General features: G+C 38.1%; 2 protein-coding genes across 5 annotated transcripts in view; one reads left to right on the top strand and one right to left on the bottom strand.

Annotated features, from left to right (window-relative positions):
* Positions 1-10,235, bottom strand: part of herc3 (HECT and RLD domain containing E3 ubiquitin protein ligase 3) — a 29,668-nt gene extending 19,433 nt beyond the window's left edge. Inside the window, exons 1-8 of one of the 2 annotated variants that reach the window (XM_074629377.1) lie at positions 10,096-10,235; positions 7,730-8,083; positions 4,365-4,524; positions 3,839-3,915; positions 2,649-2,870; positions 1,999-2,090; positions 1,182-1,312; positions 891-1,042 (exon numbers count right to left, since the gene is read on the bottom strand). In XM_074629377.1, coding sequence (XP_074485478.1) covers positions 891-1,042; positions 1,182-1,312; positions 1,999-2,090; positions 2,649-2,870; positions 3,839-3,915; positions 4,365-4,524; positions 7,730-7,952 — 1,057 coding nt within the window. In that variant the 5' untranslated portion in view covers positions 7,953-8,083; positions 10,096-10,235. The remainder of the gene's footprint in view (positions 1-890; positions 1,043-1,181; positions 1,313-1,998; positions 2,091-2,648; positions 2,871-3,838; positions 3,916-4,364; positions 4,525-7,729; positions 8,084-10,095) is intronic. The other variant, XM_074629378.1, reaches the window with a different exon arrangement.
* A 2,181-nt stretch (positions 10,236-12,416) lies between these two features.
* Positions 12,417-24,368, top strand: ppm1kb (protein phosphatase, Mg2+/Mn2+ dependent 1Kb). Of its 3 annotated transcripts, none has more exons than XM_074629374.1 (7): positions 12,417-12,574; positions 14,309-14,833; positions 15,002-15,102; positions 17,973-18,138; positions 18,671-18,815; positions 19,365-19,499; positions 21,158-24,368. In XM_074629374.1, the coding sequence occupies exons 2-7, from the start codon at positions 14,364-14,366 to the stop codon at positions 21,287-21,289; spliced, it is 1,149 nt and encodes a 382-aa protein (XP_074485475.1). In that variant the 5' UTR covers positions 12,417-12,574; positions 14,309-14,363; the 3' UTR covers positions 21,290-24,368. The 3 variants fall into 3 exon arrangements, with proteins under 3 accessions (XP_074485475.1, XP_074485476.1, XP_074485477.1); XM_074629375.1 differs by having other exon boundaries at positions 12,428-12,574; positions 14,312-14,833; XM_074629376.1 differs by having other exon boundaries at positions 12,432-12,495; positions 14,312-14,833.
* The last annotated feature ends 1,676 nt before the right edge of the window (positions 24,369-26,044 follow it).

The raw sequence follows: 26,044 nt of genomic DNA, 5'->3' as shown, positions 1-26,044 counted from the left end.
CAGTCATTCACGTTAGGTATCAGCTGACTCTAACGACCCTTGATTACGGTCGTCACACCTAGGAGCACCATTGTACTGAGTGGTTTCTATATTCCTGCTAACGGAATAGAGGTTAAATTCCTGGGTTCCCCTACCATTCAGTCAGAACTGAAGAAGCTTTTCGGATGAGAAGTGAAACGTCTTCAAGAAAATCTAAACCAAGTCCAGTTGCTGCTGATTTAACCCTTCCTCTGAGCCCTTTAGCGAACACTGACACATTTACAGTGATGTTGATCGATGTGCAATGTCCCTGAGAATAAACAAATAAAGTAAAATAAAACTAAACTAGTTCTGCCAACATTAGTGCTTACATGAGGAATATGGAAGGTTAAGTAGTGAGTGAATTTAAATGAGAGAAGAGTTGTGAGGAGGTAGTTTGGAAACTTCAACAATAGAGCTTTATAAATGATTAACACGAGATGGCTATTTCTTCTTGACTGTAAGGAGGTTCATCCAACTGTGTGATACAGACAGATACCGAAATCGGTCATTTGTGATGAAGCGTTAACACTTTGGCACACAGGGTTTATTTAAGTTTGAGCTCTCGGGACTGTGGGTAGGTCCGTAAAAAAGCCTTTATTTCTATTTCTTTGAAACATGAATGTAAAGTGGCGAGGACATTTTCACCTACTTAGCTTATCTTTCATGTCGCAAATAATAAGTACAGTATAATAAGTGTTTTTTCTTCTTTTTACAAGACCCTATTGCTTTTACTGCTGAGAAAATAAGGAAAGTAAGTAAACATAGTAGCCAGGCATTAAAAAAAAGCCATTTCAGCCACACATATATATATATATATATACAGTATACAGTATATATACTGTAAAGCAAGCACAGAGTCTTCTTCTTACCTGTTCTATGGAAATTTCCAGTCAGGAAACTGGCCTTGACAGGAAATGGGCTTCTGGCATCCCCCAGTATTCCTGTGCCCAGCTGGCCGTGGCTGTTACAACCAAACGCATACACCACGTCAGAGGAAGGCACAAATGCCAACGTGTGGTGCCTGACAAAAGGAAAAAAGGAAAAATTTAGGATGCAGAGGGACAGAACCTCAAGAATCCAATGACCAGAATGGAATCTGACCACCAGATTGTATAGGTATACCAAATAAAGTGGTAAACAGGTTTAAAAAGAGACAGTACCTGCCACAGGTGATCTGGGACACCTCAGTGCCCATGAGCTCCAGCACCCGTCTGGGTAAAAGTTCATTATTGGTGGAGCCGTGACCCAGCTGACCCCACGAGCCTTCGCCAAATGTAAACAAGCCGCCGTCCTGCCAAAGACACAACGTAGAATGGATTTTTTGTTGTTTGTTTGAGACAGAGATTCTTGACATAGTTATGCAGTTAGTCAACGTTTTTTCCAGGATCATGTGTCAAGGTGCTAGATTAGATCAGTTAGGGTGAGGCAGTCTGGCTGGAATAGGATTTAGATTTTATCTGTGCTATAAAGGTCACATGCAACAAATAGTGAGTCACTTTATAGAGCCAGAGCCCAACGCGTCATACTCTGAAAACCAAGCCCATTGGAGGGGAAAACAATCAGCGCCACAATATGCTTCCAAAAGCTGAAACACTAAAGAAAAAGCCTATAGCTAGCTAAACAAACATCAGATTTCAGCATGTCAAAAGGATTATTTTAGCACCCTACTTCTACCAAGGGTGCACTTGATAACTAAAATGATGATGGATGATGATGAAGATGAAGAAGTTATTTGTTAGCAAGCTAATGTTAGCTATGTGTTCGCAAGCTACTGTAGTTCGCTAAGGCACGTTCAGACATAATACTGAATAGCTTTCAGATTTATCCACATTTCACTATAACAAAAGTGTTATACTGGACATACAGTATATAGTTAACCTAAAACTGATATTTAGACAAAATGCTTGCTGCACACGGGGATGCATGTGGATCTTTTAACTACAAAAGCGCTGGTGGGGGGTTTCTCCATATGTATACCTTTGTGAGGGCCGCTGTGTGTTCATCTCCACAGCTGATGTGAACAACTTTTTGAGATCTCAAAAATTTGATGTGACACGGGACAGCCCGATCTGAGGAAGGGAACATAAACAAAGAAGCAATGTCACTCTGTTCTACACTGTTTGATGTATTTACAAATGAGTGGGGAACATGGTAACTTCTGCATTTCAATTTAGGTATTTTAGGCATTTTTTACTTCTGTTTGTGTATTTCCCATACAGTGTATGAACACTTAGTTCTTCCATGAAACATACCCACTTCTCTATCCAGTGTCAAAACAATACTGTAAGCGCTATATGCAATGTCAAACAATTAAAATATTTAATCGCAATGAATTGCATGATTGTCCATAGTTAATTGCGATTAATCTTTTCAAAATGTACCTTAAAGGGAGATTTGACAAGTACTTAATACTCTTATCAACATGGGAGTGGACAAATATGCTGCTTTATGCAGATATATGTATATATTTATTATTGGAAATCACTTAACAACACAAAACAATGATAAATATTGTCCAAAAACTCTCACAGGTACTGCACTTAGCATAAAAAATATGCTCAAATCATAACATGGCAAACTCAAGTCAATGTCAGTGTCTGGCTTCTTTCTATCGAGCCGATTGTTACCTTGTTTATCATTGAGACCCAGTTGTCCGGCTCTGTTTTTGCCCCATCCAAACACAGCTCCGGACAAGGAGAGAGCAAAGCTGTGGTCTCCCCCGGCAGTGATCTGTGCCAGAGGAATACCCGCCAGAGACTTGAGAGGATGAGGGAACAGCTTGCTGGATTCTCCTTTCCCGTGGCCGAGCTGACCGCTGGTGTTCTGGCCCCACGTGAACAGCTGGCCATCTGAGAGGGAAAAAGACAGAGAAGCAAGAATAGGTAACTGTACATCTACACCAATCACTGCCAGTACAGGCAAATAGTGGGACTATCTAGTTGTTAAATGCATAACATGAATCTGCAACATCGCTCTCTCTCTCTCTCCAATCAGTCTCTCTGTGTCACTGTCCATTAAATGCAAGATGCCAAAAAATAATCTTAAAGAAATTACAAATGGGAAAAAAGGTTGTAAAACACTTAAAATGCAAAAGTCAATGGCTGTGTCGCAAATGAAAATTTACTATGTAGTGCCCTACATCTGCTTTCTGGTATTTTATCTCAGTGTCAGTATTCTGCTTGTTCAGTATTTTTGTCCTAGCCTATCAACCAGTGGTCAGAGTATCCCACAGAAAAAAAATAAAAATCAAGTAGGGAACAGTGTAATTTGTCAGTCAAGATGGATTTGAGATGCACTCTGAAGTTTAAACTGTTATGAGTCTAATCTGGATGTGGACTACATCTATGTACATTGCATAGTCCATTTATACTTTAACCATTGCACATTCCTTGGACAATTTTGCACATTTCTGAACAAAACTACCGAAAAATTGCAAAGCTTTTTCATTTTAATTCAGATATTGTACATATTTTAAAGTATTTTTTCATATTTTCATTGTAATTTTCTTCTATACAGCTTTTATTATTTTTTAGATGTATTGTACATATTTTTTGAGTATTTTTTGTATTTTTATTGTAATTTTCTTCTATTCTATATTTATTTTTCCAGATTTTTATACTTACTTTTATATTTAATTTAATTTTCTCTTATTATGTTTATGTTATGCACCAATACATCAAAGCAAATTCCTTGTATGTGAAAACCTACTTGGCAATAAACCAGATTTGGATTCAGATGGAGTTTGGACAAACAGTGGACACAAGAGTATTGACATAAACGGTGTGCTACATGTATGAAGAGATTGTGTTTTTCACACCTCTAGAAAGTGCAATGCAGTGCTGATTCCCACACATTACTTGAGAGATCCGGTGGTCACACAGCCTTTTGACCAACCTAGGAAAAGAAGGAAAACATTTGTTACTGAAACTATAAAAAAAACATGTCTGAGGCTACTCATTGCTCGCTCTACAAAATTACAAATTACAGTAAAGTTCTCCTCTTTTTATCACCTGTTAGGTAGAGCTGGGCAATAATTCAATATGATAATTTATCGTCTTTCAATGGAATCGTATCGTGATAAAATTATATATCGAGATATCATGATACACAATTACGTTGTCACCACAGCAGGCAATTCACTGCATCTGAACAGTTAAATAAATGAATAAATCATGATTATTTTTTACATTCTAATTTCATTGGGAACAGAATAAATCATAGCATTGTTATTCTGGATGTATGGCTGCCTACAAATTGAACCCAGTCGCTTATATCAAAACTTCCAATCTCTTCGTCATTTTCTTGCATTGTTTTTTTCTCTCTACGGTGTGCTACTCAGTCACCTTGGGATTCGAACAGCCGCCTCTGCACTCCCCAGGCCGAGCTGGCCCCCTTCGCCGGCTCCCCACGCAAACACTTGACCCTGCTCATTCACCGCCATCGAATGAGCCCGACCACTCGACACCATTGTTATCGTCTGAGTATCCAGAGCTCCTACAAGCTCTGTGGGGACAGGAGGAAGAGCGTCAGACGTCAGCAGTTTCATGACAAAAAAGATAGTAAGTAAGTAAGTAAGTAAGTAGAGAGAGGATGAAAATGTACACAATTTTCACACTACCGTCTAATTTGGTACGCACTAGGAGAGGAAGAAAATATCGAAGAAATCTAATAGCGCAATATTATGATTTGTGATAATGTATTGATTTTGAATTATTAGTTTACATCCAAAGATTAATTCAGTCAATACTCTATTTCATCTGCAAAGAAATGCGCCCTCTCAGTCTATGTGACCTCTCAAAGTAGTGCTACGTTGTTGGATGTTACAGTGACTGTGATAAATGCAAATGCAGATCCCACTGTTCTGATTGCATAAAAAAGTCAACTTTATTTTACTCAGATTTTATGCATATGGTGGTGTGTTCTTTATACTATGACATTTATCCTAAAATTAGATTAAAAAAACGTAATATATCGCCTTACTTATATCACAATGTATTGAATCGTAACCCCTGTATTGTGATACGTATCGTCTCACCAGATTCCTGCCAATACACAGCCCTAGTACACACTAGCCCGGTACATGATTGTCATATACTTAGTAAAATTTTGCTGAACTAAACTACCTTTCCTTTCAGTTGGCAAGCTACAGAATACAAATGGTATTTCATTTTATTTTAGGATCTGTTGAAACAGAGAGCATTTGTTACGCCCTCATGGACCCAACCCAAGAGAGGCATCTAGCGTGGGAATTTGATCCAATCTTTCTCAAACTCAGATAATACCTAGGCTGAAAACAGGCCTGCACTCACACAATAACCTCTAAGATCCAGAGGCTAGGTACGTATGATGCAATACATACACAGAAAGAAATCTGAGTCATCTGAGCTTTCAATGTGCGCTGTAAAAGTCGGCTCGTCTCCATGCAATACTGTGTCACACCATAGAAAATAGAGGAATGCAGCAGGAAGCACGTGTGAGGAGGACATACTGTGGTGCAGATACTGTGCAGTTTGGTGTACTGGTTTCCTGTGTAGTTTCCTGCTATAGAACTGGTATATCATCGAAGGTTAGCTTGGTTAGAAAAATTACAAATATGCCATGAATTTGATACTGTGGTTTGAGCTTATACTACAATATGATTTGAAAACATTTAATCAGCAATCTACATTGTGTATGCTTATTAAAAAGATATATTTGAGTAATTTAAACGTGCCTGATGAAGGCCTAAAATATTATCAAGTGAGTACAAGTGCTTATACAATGTGTGGGATATCTCTAGGCACTTTCCATCCTACAAACTTGTCACCCAGGTTCTTTAGGTATGCAAGAACATTCTATGGATTATGTATATTTATTTGCTCAAAGTTCAGTGATTCGTGCATTTATTCATTGTTTTTACAGCTTCACCCACCTGCCTAGACTGTACAAAGTAACACAAACTTCCACCCACATGGTACCAACACAGACCCACCACTGTCTGCAATCACTTCACAAGCCATGAGAGTGTTTCAAATCTCCTAGAAATGGTTATGAACCCACTCAGAAACTGGGGCACTTATGTGTACAGTATATACTGATACTGGGCACAGTTTGCTTTGCGATTAAATTTGATGTATAATACAACTACATAGAATCTATTAGTTGTAAAATTAAGCTTATCACATTTTTGCTTGTTCTTTTTAAGAGTCATCCAGGTTGTGAAATGTCTAGCTGCTGTAAGACAAGGGAAACTTGTTTCTGTAAGACCTGCAAAAGACAGTTCACAGCGGAAACATTCTTCAGTTTTACAGGAAGATGGGGTCATCTGGAATATCATAATGTTGAAACCACGGCATCATGAGGTCCAAGTCCAGTTGCAACAGCTATATAATATCTCTTTTAGTTTAATATGTTTTTTAAATTCTTATCTTCTAGTCACTTACGTATTTGAGATTAAAATAGCCATGTTTGCAGCTCTATGAGGCTGAACTTGGGTACAGTGTTACTTTGAGCTAAATGCTCACATCCTCATGCTGACATGCTCACAATGACAATGCTACCATTAGGCCCATGTATTGGCAAGAATCTGGCGATACGATACGCATCATGATACAGGGGTTACGATTCAATGTATTACCAATGTTTTAAATCTAATATTAGGAAAACTGTCATAGTATAGAGAACACACCACCATATGCATAAAATCTGAGTAAAAAAAAGCAATTTTTATGCAAGCAGAACAGTGGGATCTGCATTTCTGTATCACCCAACATCACAGCACTACTTTTTGTGCAATCTGAGCCGCTCTGTCACAAATATGTGCATGAAAACTATTAATTAAAAATCAATAGTGTTTTGGAGGATCTATACGGTATCACAAAACACAATTTTGCGATATACCTCTAGCTGCCATGCTGATTGTTCAGCAGGTATAATGTTTACCATGTTCACTATCTTAGATTGGCCTGTTAGCATGCTAATATTTGCATCAGCTTATGCTGATGGGAATGTCATCAGTTTCGCAGGTCATAAACCAAAGTATTGGACAAAATTAAATGTTGACTTGACGCTGGATAAAATGTCAGCGGGGCAAAGTTACGACAATTGATCCTATGGGAACCATGAGCGTCTGTACCAAATTTTACGGCAATCCATCCAAGGGTTCAAGGTTCAAGGTTATTTATTTGTCAATTCCGGCAAAGCAGTCATTGGCAATGAAAACCTTTGGTCTCGGGTTCCTTCAACAATGCTCATAAAATATGTTTATATAAAAGGGAAAATCACACAAGTAAAAGTAAAAGCAAAATTATAATCTAAGGCATAAAATAGTGCAGTTAAAATATAGGGCTTAAATATAAACATAAGTAAGAATATAAAATAGTAATGTAAATTTGTAATTTTGTTGAAGACTATACTGTGAAGACAGTGTTAAAAAAAATACTGTTGTAAGTATTTCAGATGGGAAAACTGAATGTAAACAGGAGCTGACAAGATATTTTACTCAGAACCAAAGTGTTGGACTGACCGACTGGCCAGCGTTGCCATCCCTAGAGCCAAGCACCAATACAAACAGCCTGGTAAACACACCATGTCATGTTCACCCACACACTCACACTGGATTGGTAACTTTCCACTCACACCTACTGAAAGCAGGTGGTGGTGGTGCAATAGCCCACAATTTGTAATGATTAATCTAAGGTCAGTGGATCTGCTGATGCTTAAAGCTTACCTGGGGAAGTCCCTGGTTTGTCGTGGCCCAGCTGTCCACAGCTGTTAGAACCACATGTGTACACACTACCATCGTGCAGCAGGAACATTGAGTGTTGCCCTCCACAGGTCACCTCTTTCAGTCCCCTGCCACTGAACACATGACAGTTCCTCGGCTCAAACATGGGGTTCCTCTCTGTGCCAATACCCAGCTGTCCATCCTTTGCATTACCCCAACACAGCATGTTGGCAAGGTGGGAGAGGGGATAAGCACCAATCTGAAGAGGCAGAGAGAGTGACGGCCAGATGGAGGAAGACAAAAAATGTTCAGACTTTAGAGCAGCCCCGCTTTCTTCTCTTCATGTAAAGTCCAACCCTGGAGGAAACAAAAAAACAGGGTGATTGTGTCATCTTTCTTCATCAGGAACACATGCTGATCACTGTGCTCCATGTGTGAAGCCCTGATGTTTTTTAAGAATAAACTAGAGGTGTGTGTGAGAATGATGTAAGCAGTATGACAGAAGAACAGGACAGTGTTTTTAAATAAACCCTGTCAGTGTAATCCTGGCTTAAGCAGCTACAAGCAGTACCGCCTTACTGTCAGTTCACATGTAATACATGCATGTTATTGACTTAGTTAGCCATGATGGGTAGGATAATAGGAAAAAACAAACGTCAAATTCATTAGAGGCTATAAAACGGGGATTACCAAATAAATACCAAAGACAACCATGGCTACAATTCAGACATCTGACATCAATTTGATCACTTTTCTGTCCATCTGACCTTCGTTTGAAAATGGTTTGCTGTCTGTTTCCACTGTAGTTAAGATTTATGGGAACAGAAATATCATTATTGTATGTACTACCTGCACTCAACTGCCAATTCATTTGGTACACCTAGCTGGCTAAAATTAATGCAGTCACATACAAAAGTCCTACAATAAATCCTATAATAATAATAATAATAATAAAGTTATAACAATTAGGTGATTAATCAATTTTAGTCAACTGAGAGAACATTATCCACCAAATATTTTGATAATAAATAATTTTAAGTTAAAATAACAAAATATGCACTGGTTCTGACTTCTCAAATTCTCAGTTCTCTATACAAGATAAATTGAATATTTTTAAGTTTTAGACTGCAAACAATCAGGTTGAAGATGTCAACTTGAGGTCTGGGAAATTGTGATGGGCATTTTTCACTATTTCCTCACATTTTAAAGACAATAGACATAATGATAAATTTAGAAAATAACCGGCAGATCAATCAACAATCAAAATAAATATTAATTGTTAGCCCTAGTTATGATGTTTAGCATTTATTAAACCTGTAAATTATTTTTTTTAATAATTATTAGTAATTAGACATTTTCTTGCTATTATGTATATATATATATAATATATAATAAATATATTATTATTATTATTAAAATGTGAACTAGATTTTTCTTATTATTTGATGTTTGTAAAGCATATAGCAAATACACTTTTATTACACTATTATTAGTACTAGTAGTATAATGCAATAGTGCAAAATAACTTAACATGTTTTATTTACTTTGAATGTAAAGTTATTTTTGCACTAACCATATAAAGGTTGACCGTGTTTGCAATTAGGTACATTCCTGGAATGTAATTTGCAATGTGCAATACTCTTGGCACTTTATTCTATTTATTCCTTTATTCTTTTTATTTCGTCTGGTTTTTATTCTTCTATTTATTGTTTTTATTGCAAATATTTGTATTCTTGTACTTTTATTGATCTTGCACCTCCCCATATGCCCCCTATACTGTGTTCCCTCTGTCATTGATGATTGTGCAGTATGAATATGTGTATATGTCTCGGTGGACTGCAGAAACCGAGAATCCCATCGGGGATAAATAAATAAATCTATCTGTATCTGTATAAGTCAGTAGCACAACAATCTGCAGTTATCTAGCTGTGTTAGTTAGCTATCTGTGTTTAAGTGTGAACATTAACTTAAGATGATCCAGGCTTATCATCCGAGAGGACGTGGTGTATTCAAGGCTGGGTTAGCTAGCTGTTAGAAGAGGAGTGGCCTGCAGTTGTGTAGATACATAATGAACACAGTGTACTGTACAGAGTAGATAAACATCTGCACCGACATCAGCCGGTTAAACGGTAAATTAACGGAACCAAAGAAGACGGTTTGATGACTCACAACCAGCCGTTATAGTCCACAGCTAGCTGTTTAACCTTAGCAACGCTACAGCAACGCTACAGCAACGCTCACTGTCAGTGGTATATGGCTAAAAACACAAACATCCACTGCTTAATCAGTCTCTAGATTAAAAGTAAAACAGTATTGTTACGCAGCAGGATCATCTAAAGTTAAAATAAGCTGTTTATAAGCTGTTTTACCTGGACAGATGCATGCTGAAACTGGACGTCTGGTTTCGGTTCAAGCTCAGGAAACAAACGAGGAAGTACCACAGCTGTCTACGTCACTGGACGTTAGAGGAGGGAGCGCTGTGATTGGTCCGCTGATCAGGAAGTGAAGGAAGGGTGTTACGACAAATTCAGTGACCCATCACATTCTGTGATATGTGATTTCAGATATAGACTATATATTTCGAGTGCAAACGTGTCTATCTTACTGTATCACAGACTTAATTTTTTTATAGCAGCTGTTATAAAATGGTGCCTACATAGTATTTAGACAGTAAATAAAATAATAAAATAATTAAGATAAGATAAGATAAGATCAGATATTCCTTTATTAGTCCTGCAGAAATTTGCAGTGTACAGCAGCAAAGGGGATAGTGCAAAAAACAAGATGCATCAGCTAACACAGTAAAAAAGAGCTAAACAAAGTGTAACAAAATATGAACCATTTAAATAGAAGGAAGTATAAAAATAGGAGCAGTATATACAGTAAAGACTATTAACAAAATTGCACAAGTGGAAAATTATATTGCACAGTGAGAATGAATGAAATTCCACCTGAAAATATCAGGTTATTGTCAGTTTTTTAGGTGTGTAAGTGTAAGTGGTCTACTGGGAGCAGTGCTGGTTGTGGAGTCTGACAGCTGCAGGAAGAAAGGACCTGCAACAGCGCTCCTTCACACACTTTGGATGGAGCAGCCTGTCGCTGAAGGAGCTCTCCAGTGCTGAGATGGTGTCCTGCATGTAACCACATAGACACAGAGAGGGTCTCACATTTTAATGACTATGATAGTAGAAATTACAGTGTATAGATCTGTCTGTGACCCCTAACATGTCAATATCTGACCCTTAAATCCTCTAGTGTAAAATAAACAGAAAATGGTAGCAGCATTAAAACTATGCTTTGGGAGAAAAGCAACCAACTGCTGCTGCTGAAAGAGTAGGCCTACATGTTGACATAATTGATAAGAGTTGTTTTATTTCACATATCTACAGGTAACATAAGACATTCCATTGTTTCAAAAATGTGAAGTAACATTAAAAGTCTGCACCTAAAGTGCACTGCTAACACTGATTTTTGTAAAATATGTAAATCAATGTTACAGCAGTGTGCAAGGAATTTGGGCTGCTGTAAATACCCAGTTCTTATAAATAAGAGTGCCAACACAGGTATGAAAGAATGTGGGTTCTGGACAACTGGCCGGCGAGACCTAAAACAACTCTGCAGGTTCAACTGTATTAGCCGTGGGAGATGTACGTATAAATGTATGTATGTATGTATGTATTTATGTATGTATGTATGTATGTATGTATGTATGTATGTATGTATGTATGTATGTATGTATGTATGTATGTATGTATGTATGTATGTATGTATGTATGTATGTATGTATGTATGTATGTATGTATGTACTGTATATACTGTATGTATGTATGTATAAGATAAGATATTCCGTTATTAGTCCCGCAGTGGGGAAATTTGCACTGCAAATTATATGTATTTATGTTTACATTTTTGTATTAAAATAAGCACTAAAGTCCAATATGAAGAGGTGTGTCCTACTCCTATGTGTCCAGTGTAGTACAATTTTTATGTTATCCATTTTGGAGTCACTGGGTCACATTACAATCTCTGCCATTTATCCATCCCCCGCTCAAACTGCAAAACAAAAGGTGATCGGGCCTTTCCTGTCTTAGCCCAACTCTCTGGAATCACCTCCCCCAATCTATTAGAGCTGCTGAATCTCTGGGCTGTTTTAAGCAGCTTCTAAAAAACCATCTCTATAGGCAAGCCTTTCTATAGGCCTCATCCACATGTGTTTGTTTTTTTTACCTGTTTCTCATTTTTCCTGTGTGTCATATTGTAATTTTTCCTTGTTTTTTTCATTGTTTGATGTTTCTTCTTGTGTGTGAAGCACTTTGTAACTGTGTGTTTTAAAAGGTGCTATATAAATAAAGCTTTACTTACTTACTTACTTACTTACTTACATTGAAGCTAGAAAAATGTTCTGTTGAATATGTATGCAAAATAAATGAATTACACATTAGTAATCAAAAGTGTGTTACAAGAGGCCAATTTAGTAAGTAAAGGAGGAATAGGGTAAACATTCAGGTCGCAAATGACTTATGGGACTTATGTAATAGAAATGAAAAGCTTCTCTGACTGGCTGCGGAATGCTAAAATTTGCCGATCACGGATTGGTGCATACAGCTGTCAATCACGGCTTCGTCGACCAATCACCTGCGCTCTGCGTGGGGCGTAACTGTTTCTCGGCTTCTGATTGGTTCGCGGTCTCACATCACAGGCCGTGTTTGATAACATTGAGGATCCACAACAGTAGGACGAGGACGAGGACGAGGACGAGGACGGGGACGGTGGGTTAATTCAGTTACTAAGCGAGTTCAAGAAACCAGCAGAGGATTAAAGCGTATTAATACACCTAAGACGTCAAAGGTATGGTTTAAGTCAACACACCACTGAAAGGTAGAAGGAATAGTCTCAATAATGTTGGACAACTGCTAGCTAATGTTAGCTAGCCACCTAGCTAAAGATAGCCATCGAGCTAATCGATGCTAACGCCGCCAAAACCTAAAACTGTGTCCTTTGTCCTGTTTGTTTTCATCATAACTGCAATAAGTATGTGTTATTAATGATTATTGAAGTAACACTAGTCTTACTGAAACACCACATGTGTTTACATTAGAGGGATATCTGTGTATTGTTAGCTCAAGCAGCTTAATGCCTGTAGAGAGTTGCATCATTCATGTAACCTAAAATGTAAGGCAAGGCATCTTTATGTGTATAGCACATTTCAGCAATTCAAAGTGCTTTACATAAACATTCAAGAACATTGCTGCAAAGTGCAATAGAACATTAAGACATAATTAAAACAGTCATAAAAATATCGAAGATTAGAAAATAAAAACAAGCTAAAAGTAAAAGCTAGGATATATAGTATGTATCTGGATGTAACTGCTGCTACATGTTTGTGAGTCTTGTGGGATAAGAAGGTCATGTATTGATCGTATGTGTTATTAATATTTACTTATTGTGTTCAAATGTTATGTAAACATCAGCAAATGTTTGCAACGCATTAATAAAACAGTTGATTTCATAATAATAATATGATTTTATTTAGATTAATCAACAATGATAATAATCTTTAATTGCAGCCCTAGATCAGTTGACTAACACAAAGTGCTTATTTTCCATCATTAGGAGGACAGATAATAATGCACTATAAGCATTTTTAACAGTCTCTTCTGCACTATATTCACCTTTTTAATAGTCGTGTATCACAGCTGTTACCCTGCACTATATTCAGTTTTCTTCATCTCCTTGTATTTTTATATTTGGTATATTGTTTTTGTACTTTGCACTACTAACTTTTTTTACTGCCTTTTTACTAACATGTTTTGCACTATTGAAATGTGATGCTGGAAACTTGAATTTCCCTCGGGATCAATAAAGTTGCTATCTATCTACTATCGATCTATCTACATGTGTAATAAGGTTATTTGGGGTCAGATTTGAAAGATGTGAACTCAAGACCTATGGGGCTGCAGCTAACTGCTTTAATTTTTTTTATCAATCTTCTGATAGTTTCCCCATTAATTATGTGTAATTTGTCAGAAGTAAAAAAAACTAGTGATACTGTCTTTAACAATTTCCCAGGGACAAAGAACATAAATAAATATTTGACAAAGAAAAGCCACAAATCCTAATAAGATAAGATAAAACTGTATTTATCCTGAGGAAAATTGTTGTGCAGCAGTTGTAATTCAAAGTGGGAAAGAGTTTCAAATAAACAAAATACAAACAATGGAAATTATCAGTAAGGTGCAAAAAACAAATGTAAATGTCTTCTTTTCTGTCAATCATCTAACCCTTCCAGCTCACATTCCTTTCTCGCCCCACTAGCCTTTCTTAACTAGGTCACTGTTTTAAACACCTGTTGTAAACAAGTAAAGGGTTTGCATCATAAACCTGTTCCTATTGTTTGCATTTACTTAAGGATTTCTAGTTTAAAAAGACCTTTTAAAACAAATAACACAGTGTTGGTGTCAATAGCTGCAACATTTTAGACATCCTGGTACTGTGGGGCCCTCCTGAACAAACAACGTTTTTTGTAATGTTCATTAAAATTCTGCGTCCAGTCTAACCGTTTTTTCTTCGTTGCTCAACCAGCAGATCTCTCTACCTCTTCATCCAGTGCTTTCCCAGTTTTTGTGCTGTCAGTGTGATGTCAGCAGCCTGTCTCGCGCGCCTGGCAAGGTGCAGTGGTCCTCACGTGGGACGTAATGGTCTTTTACAGACGGCCCTAGTCCCACTTTCATTCCAGAAGGACAGCCACCTCCAGTTCACATTCTTCCGGAGACATCTTTACAGCCCTTCAGAAAAACGTCACAGCAACACACGCTTTGATGCAGACGGCAGTGGCCGCCCAACTACTTGGGATTCATTTGGCATCTGGGACAATCGTATTGATGAGCCCATTCTGCTGCCTTCCAGCATTCGCTACGGCAAGCCCATTCCCAAAGTCAGTTTATCGAAAGTAGGCTGTGCCTCGCTCATCGGTCAACGCAAAGGGAATGAAGACCGCTTCCAGGTCTCCCAAATGACTGACAGCATCCTCTACTTTGCTGTGTTTGATGGGCACGGCGGGCCAGAAGCGGCTGACTTTTGTGAAAAATACATGGAAAAATTCATCAAGTAAGAAATTCATTAAATATTCTGTTATCACATTTATATACTAGTCATTGTCACAGGAATTGAATTGACTGATTAACAGTTTGAATGTCTGAAATTGTTAGATGATAGCAAAAAACACTTTTTGTTGCTGATATTCTGATCAATGTAGTCTTTTGGTTGTTGTTTCAGGGACCTTGTGGCAGACGAGTCCAATCTGGAAGTAGTTTTAACGAAGGCCTTCCTTGAAATAGACAAAGCTCTTGCAAGGCACTTCCACTTCTCTCCAAATGGTAGGTTCTTTCATGTTACATGTAGACAGATATACTGTGTGTATATATACACATACATGTATTTATGTAATGACACTTTTTTCTTCTCTCTTCAAAACCTAACTTACTTATCCTACTTAGGCTTTGAAGCCTTGGATATCCCAACTGACTTGACCCAAGCACTTTTGGTTAGAGGTCTGTCATTTAACCCAAAGTTACTTAATAACCGATGGAACAATAACAGCTAATAGTAGAGCAAACACTAGTGCTTCACTGCTTCATTACTCATCTACACATACAGAAAGGCAACAAATTAAAGGAAAAACCTGAGTAAACCTTAGTGTGGATCATAGACTGTATATATAGATGGACGACACGTCTCCACTTCCTCCCACTGTACAAAAGTGAAGCCAAAATATCCTCAATACCGGAGCTGCCATCTTGAGATTTTGACGTCATTTGGAGCCAGAGTCTGGGCAGTAGTGATCGGGGAACTGGAGCCACGGTATCGATATCTCGCTTGTGAGCGAGAAAGCCACCTAGCTGCTACGTTAGTGCGTTCCTACTTCACATACATTTCCCCTCCTCGACTACTCCACTCAAAGCAGCTGTCAATTATGAAGTCTCGCCCTCTTTTTATTGCATCAAATAACTCATTAAAACCAAACTTATCAGAAAAATGAACAATTGAACGTACATCAGCGTAGGTCTGTGCAATATGGAGAAATTCAAATATCACAATAATTTTTATCAAATACCTCTATCAATATTGCGATGATATAAGGTTGACTATTGATATTTACACAATGAGATTTCTTGATAAATAATCATCAGTAATGGAGATATAATGGCTAAGTGGGTAAAGGCAACTAATAGAGCAGATAAGACAGTCTGGTACGCCTTTAAAACCAGGAAAAGACAACATTTATGCTATATTACAATATCTTGTTAGCCCTACATTAGCGTGATGAGAAATACCTAAAATGACAGAAACCATCTTTGGGGAAAATTTATTTGACATCTACTTTGACTTTTAAGTTTGCCCATGTCCCATCCGCTAACATGGAGGCGGGGTTTATGACCTATACTGCAGCCAGCCACCAGGGGGCAATCGAGATGTTTTGTCTTCACTTTTGGGGAGATGTCATGTTGTCGATCTTTATATACTGTCTATGGTCTGGATAAACGTAACGAATGTGGATCTTTCCGTGAGAGGGCATGAGGGGTCACTGAATGTTTTTTGATGATTATAAAAATGATGTGAATCCTATGCTACGGTTTTCACAGTCACCAGATCTCAACCCAGTTAAACACTGGTGGAAGATTGTGGATTGGCGTGTTAGACTAGTGCGCTCCACCATCAGAAACCCCAAATGAGGGACTATCTTTGTAAGAATGACCTACACATCTTTCAGTAGAGGTCTTGTAGAGTTTATGCCAATGCTGAAGCTGTAAAGTCTTGTGGTGGTCCAACACTTTTTAAAGACACTTCATGTTGTGTGTTTCCTTTAATTTGTCACCCAGCTGTTGATATTTTGTCAATCTGCAAAGTATATTGTTTAGCATGAGCATTGAAATTGATTTTATGGGTAATTTGAGCACCACTCAAACAAATGAATGCAAAACGTTTCTCTCAATAAATTATGTGGTCTACATGTTTGCCCTTGTCGTATAGAAACTTTTCAAATTAGCTTGACTTTTCTCAAGCGGCATTATGTCTGATTAAGGTTATCTGTTGATATAAAAGCTAGTATACCTGTAATGTGGCTCTAAATCGGCCACGCTGTGTGAAATGTCCCAATATGCCTGTGTGTGTGCATGTTATCTACGGCAGCTGCTGACCCAGCTAAGAGCTGGAGGCCCTTGGCACCAATGTGGATGACGAGAGGCTAGATATTGATGGAGAGTCCAGCGGGTCCTAAATCCTGGACTACTGGAAGGTTCCCTATCTTTCTCTCACTCCGCTCTCTCTCTCTCTCTTCCTTTTCTTGTCTTCTCTCACCAAGTGTATGCAAAGCTTCTTGTGAGACAGTGCTTCAGTTTGACCAGTTGTATGAGATGTATGTTGTCAGTGACAGGTCTAGTCCATGAGATGCAGCATGTTTAAAATGCAGATTAGGCTTAAAAAACACATTTAAAATCTCATTTATCTCTTTGGAGAGATAAAGGTCTAATGCAGGTTTACAAATGTCAGCCGATAAATCCATATAATGACATTTGAAGCTGCTTTATCAGATTTGTCAGACCATAAGGAACTAAAGTTTAGTGTTTATGTGTAGTTAAATATTCTCCAGACACATAAAGTAGGCTGGAACCAAGTTAAAGTGACGATTTACTGTTTGCCCAAATTAATATAAATTGTTACAAATTACCATCACCAAGTACCAAGTCATTATATTTGATATCATGACAGATTAGTGGTGAATTTTTCCACATTTGTAACTCTAGATAAATGCATGCAAAATATATAAATAAAACAAACTGTCCCTCTTAGGAAGTATTAAGAAAAATTAGTAGTTTTCTTTTTATATGAGTGTGTTTTTTGAAGATTAAGATCAGTACTGGACACTGATAAGTGTTGTTAGTTAACATTGATTATATTTAGTTTCAGCCTTAAACTTAACTCTGCTGTAAAATTTGCTGTCTGAACCTCAACTCTTTTGCTGAAACAGTTGCATGTGTGACTGCCTCCTCTATTGTTTACTGTGTAATCTCTAGTTTCCTGTAAGTCCACTATATGACTTCCCACCCATGTGTTAATGTTTTAATGTGTGGATGCGAGAGTGTGAGATACACCATGTGGTTGTTGTGAACAATGTGAACAGTGACTTTTTGTGTGGACCTTTTTATGGCACGTTCCACCTCTAATGTTTCCTTTTATGTCTCTATAGTACCCGGGGTGAACGCAGGAACCACCTCCACTGTGGCCCTGCTGAGGGACGGCATCGAGCTGGTGGTGGGCAGTGTGGGTGATAGCCGCGCCATGATGTGCCGCAAGGGCAAGGCCCTTAAACTCACTGTCGACCACACTCCTGAGAGGAAAGATGAGAAAGAGAGGTACAAAGATTATGTTGATAATGCCACGTTTGTCAGTTTAGGCAAAGAACATCAGCGGGAGATAGTGGTTTGAAACATAATGGTTCCTGAAGATTTGTTTTGCCTGTTAGAACAACGTACATCTTTATGTTTCTTATTATTACCTCACATAATTCCCAGAATAGTGTCACCCAATTTAAACCTGAGCAGAACTGTCATCAGCCAGAATGAATGAAAACACCTGTGTGGAAGTGCAGGGCTTTTAAAGCTGGGCTCAGACTACCGGAGTTTTAAAATCCTGACATAAAAGACCTGATTTTTAAATCAGGTTGCATCACGCACTCAAGGAGAATCTCCACAGATATTCTTCTCTCGAATCTCAAACATGCACACACTACAAGATTTAAAAATGATGGAGCATCACACTACAGGATATTATTAAGATTATCATGCCAGAGGTAGCAACGCATCGCCTCACGTGATCTCTCTCACTCTTTCTCTATCAATTGAAGTAATTCTTTGTATACCTCTCTCCCTCTGCACCTGCCTCAAGGATAAGGAAAAGTGGGGGTTTTATCACCTGGAATAGTCTGGGACAGTCAAACGTCAACGGCAGGTTGGCCATGACGCGCAGCATCGGAGACTTTGACCTGAAGAAGACGGGGGTCATTGCTGAGCCTGAAACCAAGAGAATCTCGGTAGGTTTATTAAAGTTTATAAAAACTTTGGATAATATTTCACATTTGTCCACTGGGTAAGTAATTCAGCTCCTCAACACAAAGTGCATAGAATGTTTTTATTGTTAATCACGTATATACAACGGTATAATGCAAACACAGACTTGTAGTAAAAATGTGCACAGTGCCATTATTACAATTTGCGTCTTTTGACATTTCTGTGCACATTTGACCTTTTAACTAAATCATTAAATGTGGTGATGTAAATATTACAATGAATATTGCACATCTGGATATATTTTGTATAGCTGTTCTCCTATCTGCCAACCTGAATAACCACCAATGCACATTTTCACTTCTGCCTCAACTTGTAGATCTGTCTACAGATTACAGTATAATTAGGTATTATTTAAGAATTTTATTTTTGTTCTCTGCTTTATCATCAACGTAGTTTCCCCTTTTAAGGTTTTGTTATATTTATTACCCCTTATAAATTACATTAATAATTCAGTGCTACTTGACAGGACTATAGTTAGAAGTGTTTCTAAATATTTCTTGCCCTTTCCTCAGTTGCACCACGCCCATGACTCGTTCCTGGCGCTGACCACAGACGGCATTAACTTCATTATGAACAGTCAGGAGATCTGTAATGTCATCAACCAGTGCCACGACCCCAAGGAGGCAGCTCAGAGAATATCTGACCAGGTAAGATATTCATACTTGGCTTTTAACATGCCCATAGTGAAACCACACACTGTATGTAAAGTAGGATAGCTTTGTGATTTGAATGAATGATTTGAATTTGCCGTGGTTTCATGGCAGGCCCAGTGCATAAGGAGGTTATTTATTGGCAGGCATCTTTGAGTTTGAGATAGACAACTTTATTGGAATGAATGCTTACATGTTTTGCTAGACAGACAATCAAAATCCCCAAAACAGTGTCCACGTGGATTAGCCTTTGTCACACTCATCATTTTATGGAGAGATTAACTTGTACCATGTACACTGTTGAAAGTCTTTCAGAAAATACTTTTCTTTATCTCCTGTTTGGAAATTTCCAATAGGTTTTATTGTGTACAAGCACTCTGCTCTCTATCTTATGAATACCTACCACTCATTATATCATCTCATCCAGTATCATCTCTATGATTTTGTTCCTTAAAGGATAAAGGTGCTTTCAGACAGTGGGCGGTTGCCACCAGTAAAATCAACTCTTGTATCGTTTCCCTCACTGTGGTTTCTGTGGTTTCCATGGTTACACAGCGAGCCGAAGCAGCACTTTTAAAAAGTTGAACCATCACAGACTCTGAATGCAGTGGCAACAAGCTGTTTAAAAATAATGTGTTTTTTCTTCTATTTCTTTCTTCTATTTTCTAACTGTTGATGTTACAAATATATGTATTGCTAGTAGAGTTGGGCCGGTGTAAACATTTTCAAACCGGTTTGAAACACCGGACTGGTGTACCGGATTTTACCACCAGGTGTCACACTTGACTCCACCAAAACTCAGAGGAGTGGCTTGTCACAAAAATGAGAATAGCTGGTCCACCTTAAAGGTCAACCCACCTTAAGTGAGCCTGGGCCAAAGTTGCCAAAGTTTTGGTGACCCCCGTCACTTTAATCAGCAGGTTCAAGACACGGGAACTTACGTCTTGAGGAGTTGTAGCATTTATTCACAGACAAATAGCCTTAACTGTACACACACTACACTGCTACGTTACGCTAACGTTGCAATACACTGGCTGGCGGAAAGCCGTATCGTCTCGTCACCACAAAAACACATGAATTTTCTACACAACATTTATGCCCATCTCCCACCCGTACTGAAATTTGATCTCCTTCATGTTGCCGGCCTCGGCTCAGCCTCCGTTAGGCCGTTTATAAACAAAAATAATGTTAATGTTGATCACTTTGTCATGTTACTTGTTACTAATGCGATACAAGCTGGATTTAGTGCCGTGACGCCGTCAGCAGAGGTTGCTGATGTAGACTACTTTTTAATTTGACAGAAAGTGTCATAATGACAAATGCAGATTCAGCTGGTTTGCGTAAAATCAAACCAGTGTAAACTTGTACACCGGACCAGATCGGCAAAACTGGAAATCAACCCAACTCTAAATGCTGGGAAAAAAATGTATACACCTGCCAAAGCCTGGATGGTTCCAGTGTAACTTGACTTAAAAGGAAATAAGCCCTCATAAATATAGAAAAACAGTCTAGTACAGATCGATGCAATATGGTCCTGGAGCACCAGGTCATCTTAGGTCTAAGACAATTGTTCCGAGTGTCCAAACAGCCAGTAAGCAGACCTTTAATGCATATGTTTATGTTTTTTGAATTATTATGTTCCTCTTTTCTCTCAGGCTCTTCAATATGGCTCAGAGGACAACAGCACAGTTATCGTGGTTCCCTTCGGCGCTTGGGGAAAGCACAAGGGCTCGGACCAAAGTTTCTCCTTCAGCAGAAGTGTTGTGTCCAGCGGTCGCTGGGCGTAGTCAGCAGGACGGTGGACGGAAAGATTGTGGTCTGTGGACCTAATAAATTTGTGCAATACAATCGAACAATAGTGCCCATGTGGAAACATTATAAAGAGTAGAGAGTGGTTTGCCCAAACAATATTACCTAAGGGTTACAACATCTTATTTAGAGTAGCATGATATTTATTAGCCTCTGTGAAGTACGGGGCTGTGAATTCATGATGCGCACTAAATGAATCCTCTTTATAACAGGTTTTATCTACTAGCAAGCCAATGACCTTATACTGTAGGTGCTAAAATCTGAGAGGCGTTTGAATGGCAGACAGGTAGCGCTGTACCGAATAGCTCGAAGCTTCATTCGTAACGTTGACATTCAAATTATAAATCAACATTCAAATGCTGCACAGCTTTTATTTTTTCTTTCTGTTTTTGGCATGTCTATTCTTTCTGTTTAATCTTTAATCTTGGTGTTTCTGCACAGTTGCAGATTAAGATCAGGCTACACTTATATTATTACTATTATACTATTTGTAGAATTAGACCAGTGGTGGCTGCGTAGTAGTGATGTGTGGGTCGAGAAAATTATAGAAAATATCACGAGTTCAGGTGGGCGGAGACAAAACAGCGTTCTGAGCAAGTTATTAATAATGTACAGAAACGTCTGCTATAGTCAACCTTCCACCTTCTCTTCCCCTCTCTTTGTCATGCTCTCTCGTTTTGTTTTAGGTTGATGACGTCACAAAATATGGCGTCAGACATTGAAAGCTTCATTCAAAAACCAATAGACACTTTGAATGGAAAGAAAAGCCATTCGGTACAGCCCTACAGACAGGAGTTCATGATGACATGAAAGCTGTCACTTGTCTCTTACATTAGGTACGATTTTAAGCCTAGTGTTCCTGACTGTCTGCCATTCAGACATTTTTTTTAAATCTCCTTTAGCTGTAATGCCCAGTTTGCACTTTTTTATTTCCATGGTTAACTTCACGTGGATAAGTTGCAATTTCGAATAGAGTGCATCTAGATTTCGCCAGTTGTTTGAAGCCTGCAGTCTCTCCGTTTGTCAGTGTTAAAAGGATAGTTTGGCTGTTTTGAAGTGGAGTCTTATGAGGTACTTATCCAAAGTCAGTGTATTACCTACAGTAGATGATGGTTGGCACACTCCCAGCTTGGAGAAACAGACAGGAGTACCGACACCGGAGCAAAGTAATACAGAACTGTGGACGGGGACAACAGAAAAACTTATTTTAGCCACCTAAAAGAAAGGCTCACCTATGTTACAATATTTTCACCGCTTTATCTCGCCGGAACTGAGCTGAAAGTGAAACTTATCTATGCTCTCTTCAAAGCCTGAAAAAAACAGTATACTGTAGATACGTTTCACTTTCTGTTCAGTTCGCCATCGGAAAATATTTTAAATATAGCGTACACTTAAACGGATATAAATTTTTTTAGGTGAGCCTTTCTTTTAGGTGGCTAAACTATGTTTTTCTGCCGTCCACGTCCACATCAGTACATTGCTTTGCTCCGGTGCTTCTGTCGGTTTCTCGATGCTGGCGGCGTGCCGACCGCCATCTACTGTAAGTAATACACCTACTATGGATAAGGACCTTATACAACCCCACTTCAAAACACCTGAACTATCCCTTTAAGGGTAGGACTACATGCATAGACAAGAGTGTGGAAAATACAATAATTGAACCGCATTCATTTGTCAATTGATTGGAATTAATTGAATCCTTGTATGAGAATACAAAATCTACTAAAGTGTACATATAAACATCACAACTTCTGAAGCAATGCGAATACAAGCATGACCAAAATAAGTCAGGGAGTAGGTCTTGATGACTGAGTGTCAATTCTGGAGTTTCCTGTTCGTGTTTTGGGTCAAAGCATCCAAGTATTGCTTTTCTAAACTTCCCCATAAACGATGCTTAACATGTATTGTTTTGTTAGTATTTATAATACTTACTAAAGTACCAAAAGCATTGATGATGCCCAATTGCACAGTCTAGATGGTTTGGGAGAAATGAACCCTGAATGGTGTGTGATCTAGTGTGAATGGAGTTGCTTAATGCTATTTATATGAACGGCATTTGAGTGGCTGCGTTAAGATATTCATGTTTCTTGCAATGTTAACATTGCTTCAGCTTGTATAAGTGTTAATATCTGTACTGATTTGAGACCGGTTGTGTAAGGGCACTAAGAAGTGCTCAGGGTACAGAAATGTACAGTTTATGTTTTGTAAATAATTCTATTTATGTACATCTGGAAAACTGCTAGTTCTCATTTACACAATAACTCGTCTAAAGAGATATCATATCAGAATATTTCACAGACGCAGGACTTTGCTTATGAGTGCTTGTATTGTGTAAAGCTGCATCATTTTGGTTGTAACTCATTTACAGTCAATAATTCCTCATTTACACCATTTATGTGTCACTCAGAAAGATCAAAGCACACTTAATGCAACACTAAAGAAATGTTCAGCTAAGAGCCATGTTTGACAATGTGAATGTTTGCTTAAATGCCCTCCATGAATAAGAAAATATCAATCAAACCCTTCGGGGTGTAGGAGTTATTAAGTTATATATACTGTGAGTTGTCTTGGCTGACCTCATGTGAGTGGATACATTTCCAGTATAAGGCAGACTTGAACCATTAGATCGACTGTACTGTTTTTGTTGATCTTTTGTTTTGTGGTTGTTAAAGCTAGAGAAATGCAACACTTCATATTTATCATCATTGTTCTGTGTGTGAGATTTGCAAATGTTGTGTAGCCATACGTTTTTCCTTGAGCTCCATTTATAGATGTTTTGTAAATAAATGTTTTTTTTCCCGATCATTCACATTATAAGGACTTTGTCTTTATAATCAACACGTCCTCCTCACAAACCTCCTCGTCTTTAAAGTTATCCATCACAGTGTGCTCAGTTTAATATTTACTGTATTTTGTTTCACTGCCTTTCAAATACAATCATTGTAACCGTGGACCTGTATCTGGGACCTAAATGTGACTGTTTCAGCAACACTCTGTTAGTATTCTTGGTCTGAATGGCTTGTGACACTGCGATTAAAAACTAAACATAAAAAATAATCAACACGTCTACCTTCTGGTCCATTTCATCTATAGAAATATACAAGAAATGTTTCATGGTTGACACTTTTATAGCCATAAATGTCTTTACGGATAATTGGTCTGACGGACAGTGGATATGGAGGAAGACACCAATATCCTGTGATAGAAGAAGTATTCAAATCTTTTACTTAAGTACAAGTAGCAGTGCTACACTTTGAAAATACTTCAAGGGAATGGCCTGCATTCAGAACAATACTTAAGCAATTGCAACCAGTGAGGGTAAATTGATAAACATTTAGATTTTTGACAACATTTTCCTCCTATTTCTCTTATTATATATACTGTAATATATTGAGAGGTGTTTCTATTACTTTGTCCTCCGTATTTATATACATGATGAAGGGGGCAGGATAGATGTCTGCTCTACCCCACCACTATGACTTCATTGCTAAACATATACAGTAATTGAATTAACACCTCTATGACAGTGTAAAAAAAAAAACTGAACATAGGCATGATGAAAGTATAATTTATAGCAGAACACTTGGATTGTACTAGATTGTACAGGTGTACCTAATAAACTGGCCACTGAGTGTATGTACTGTATATAAATATGTAATTTACCACAGCTGTAAGGTGATGGAAAAGCTTGAAAATGCACCTTTAAAATGCTTGAAAAGTGCTTGAATTTGACTTTAGAAAAGGTGTAAGAACCCTGCATGGAGGTCGACGAGGCCAGACTCAAAGAGCAGCCTCTATCATATAGGACATACTTCATTTTAAGGGTTATATTATAAATAGTGGTTGACTGATATGGGTTGTCAATGGCTGATGTGGATGTTTAGCGAGCAGGGAGGCCGATATGTTGTTATCTGATAAAATTACGATTAAATAAAATAACAAATGAGACACAAAATTGCTGAATTCAAATGAACATTTATTTAAAACTGTTATCTGCATTGTCTCTGTTTGCTTAAGTAGATCTGCAGTGTGCTTATTTTATTAAAAAAAAAATTGTATCAACTAAATAAATGTCAACAGGTGACCTGACATATTATTGCTAGCCCGATAGAAAAAAAAAAGTCACAATAAAAGATGCAGAATTAAGTGGCAGTTCCATAATTCCATAATAACCTTTCGGCATATTGTAATTCAAGTGTTCTAAGAAAAAACTAGACTTCTGCATCACAAACTTTCTCATTTTACAGCTAAACCAGTACACTACAAGATGATTCTGAAAACATTTGAGGCGAGAAACAGGCATTAACGTAACATAATATTGATTCATATTTGATCAGTGCTGCCTAGTTTGACCGTTTGGTCGGAGTTCGTGAGTGATTGACAGCCGGCTCTCATTGACAGCAGATGGACAGCAGACCTCAGATCAATTTTTACTGCTTGTTTTCCTCCGGTCTGTGAAGTCTTACAGATGCCGTTAGGAGTACTGGAGGACACCGGAGGACAACGGAGGACACTGGAGGACACCGGAGGACACAGTGGCACATGATTTTTTTCAGGTTACCTGTTTCGTGTACTACTGTCACGATATATCGACCGTTTTTATAAAAATAACTTTTTTAAAATCCAATCTCGCCTACTTCAGGTTTAACAAGATTGATTTTAAAACAATCCAGATAATAACTGAGTTGACTGCTGTTTCTTATTGTTTTATATTTAGTTTATGTAAAGCACAA

This window comes from Sebastes fasciatus, chromosome 3 (genome assembly GCF_043250625.1).
Source record: "Sebastes fasciatus isolate fSebFas1 chromosome 3, fSebFas1.pri, whole genome shotgun sequence".
In the NCBI taxonomy this organism is placed as follows: Eukaryota; Metazoa; Chordata; class Actinopteri; order Perciformes; family Sebastidae; genus Sebastes; species Sebastes fasciatus.
This window is presented reverse-complemented; position numbering and strand designations above follow the sequence as displayed.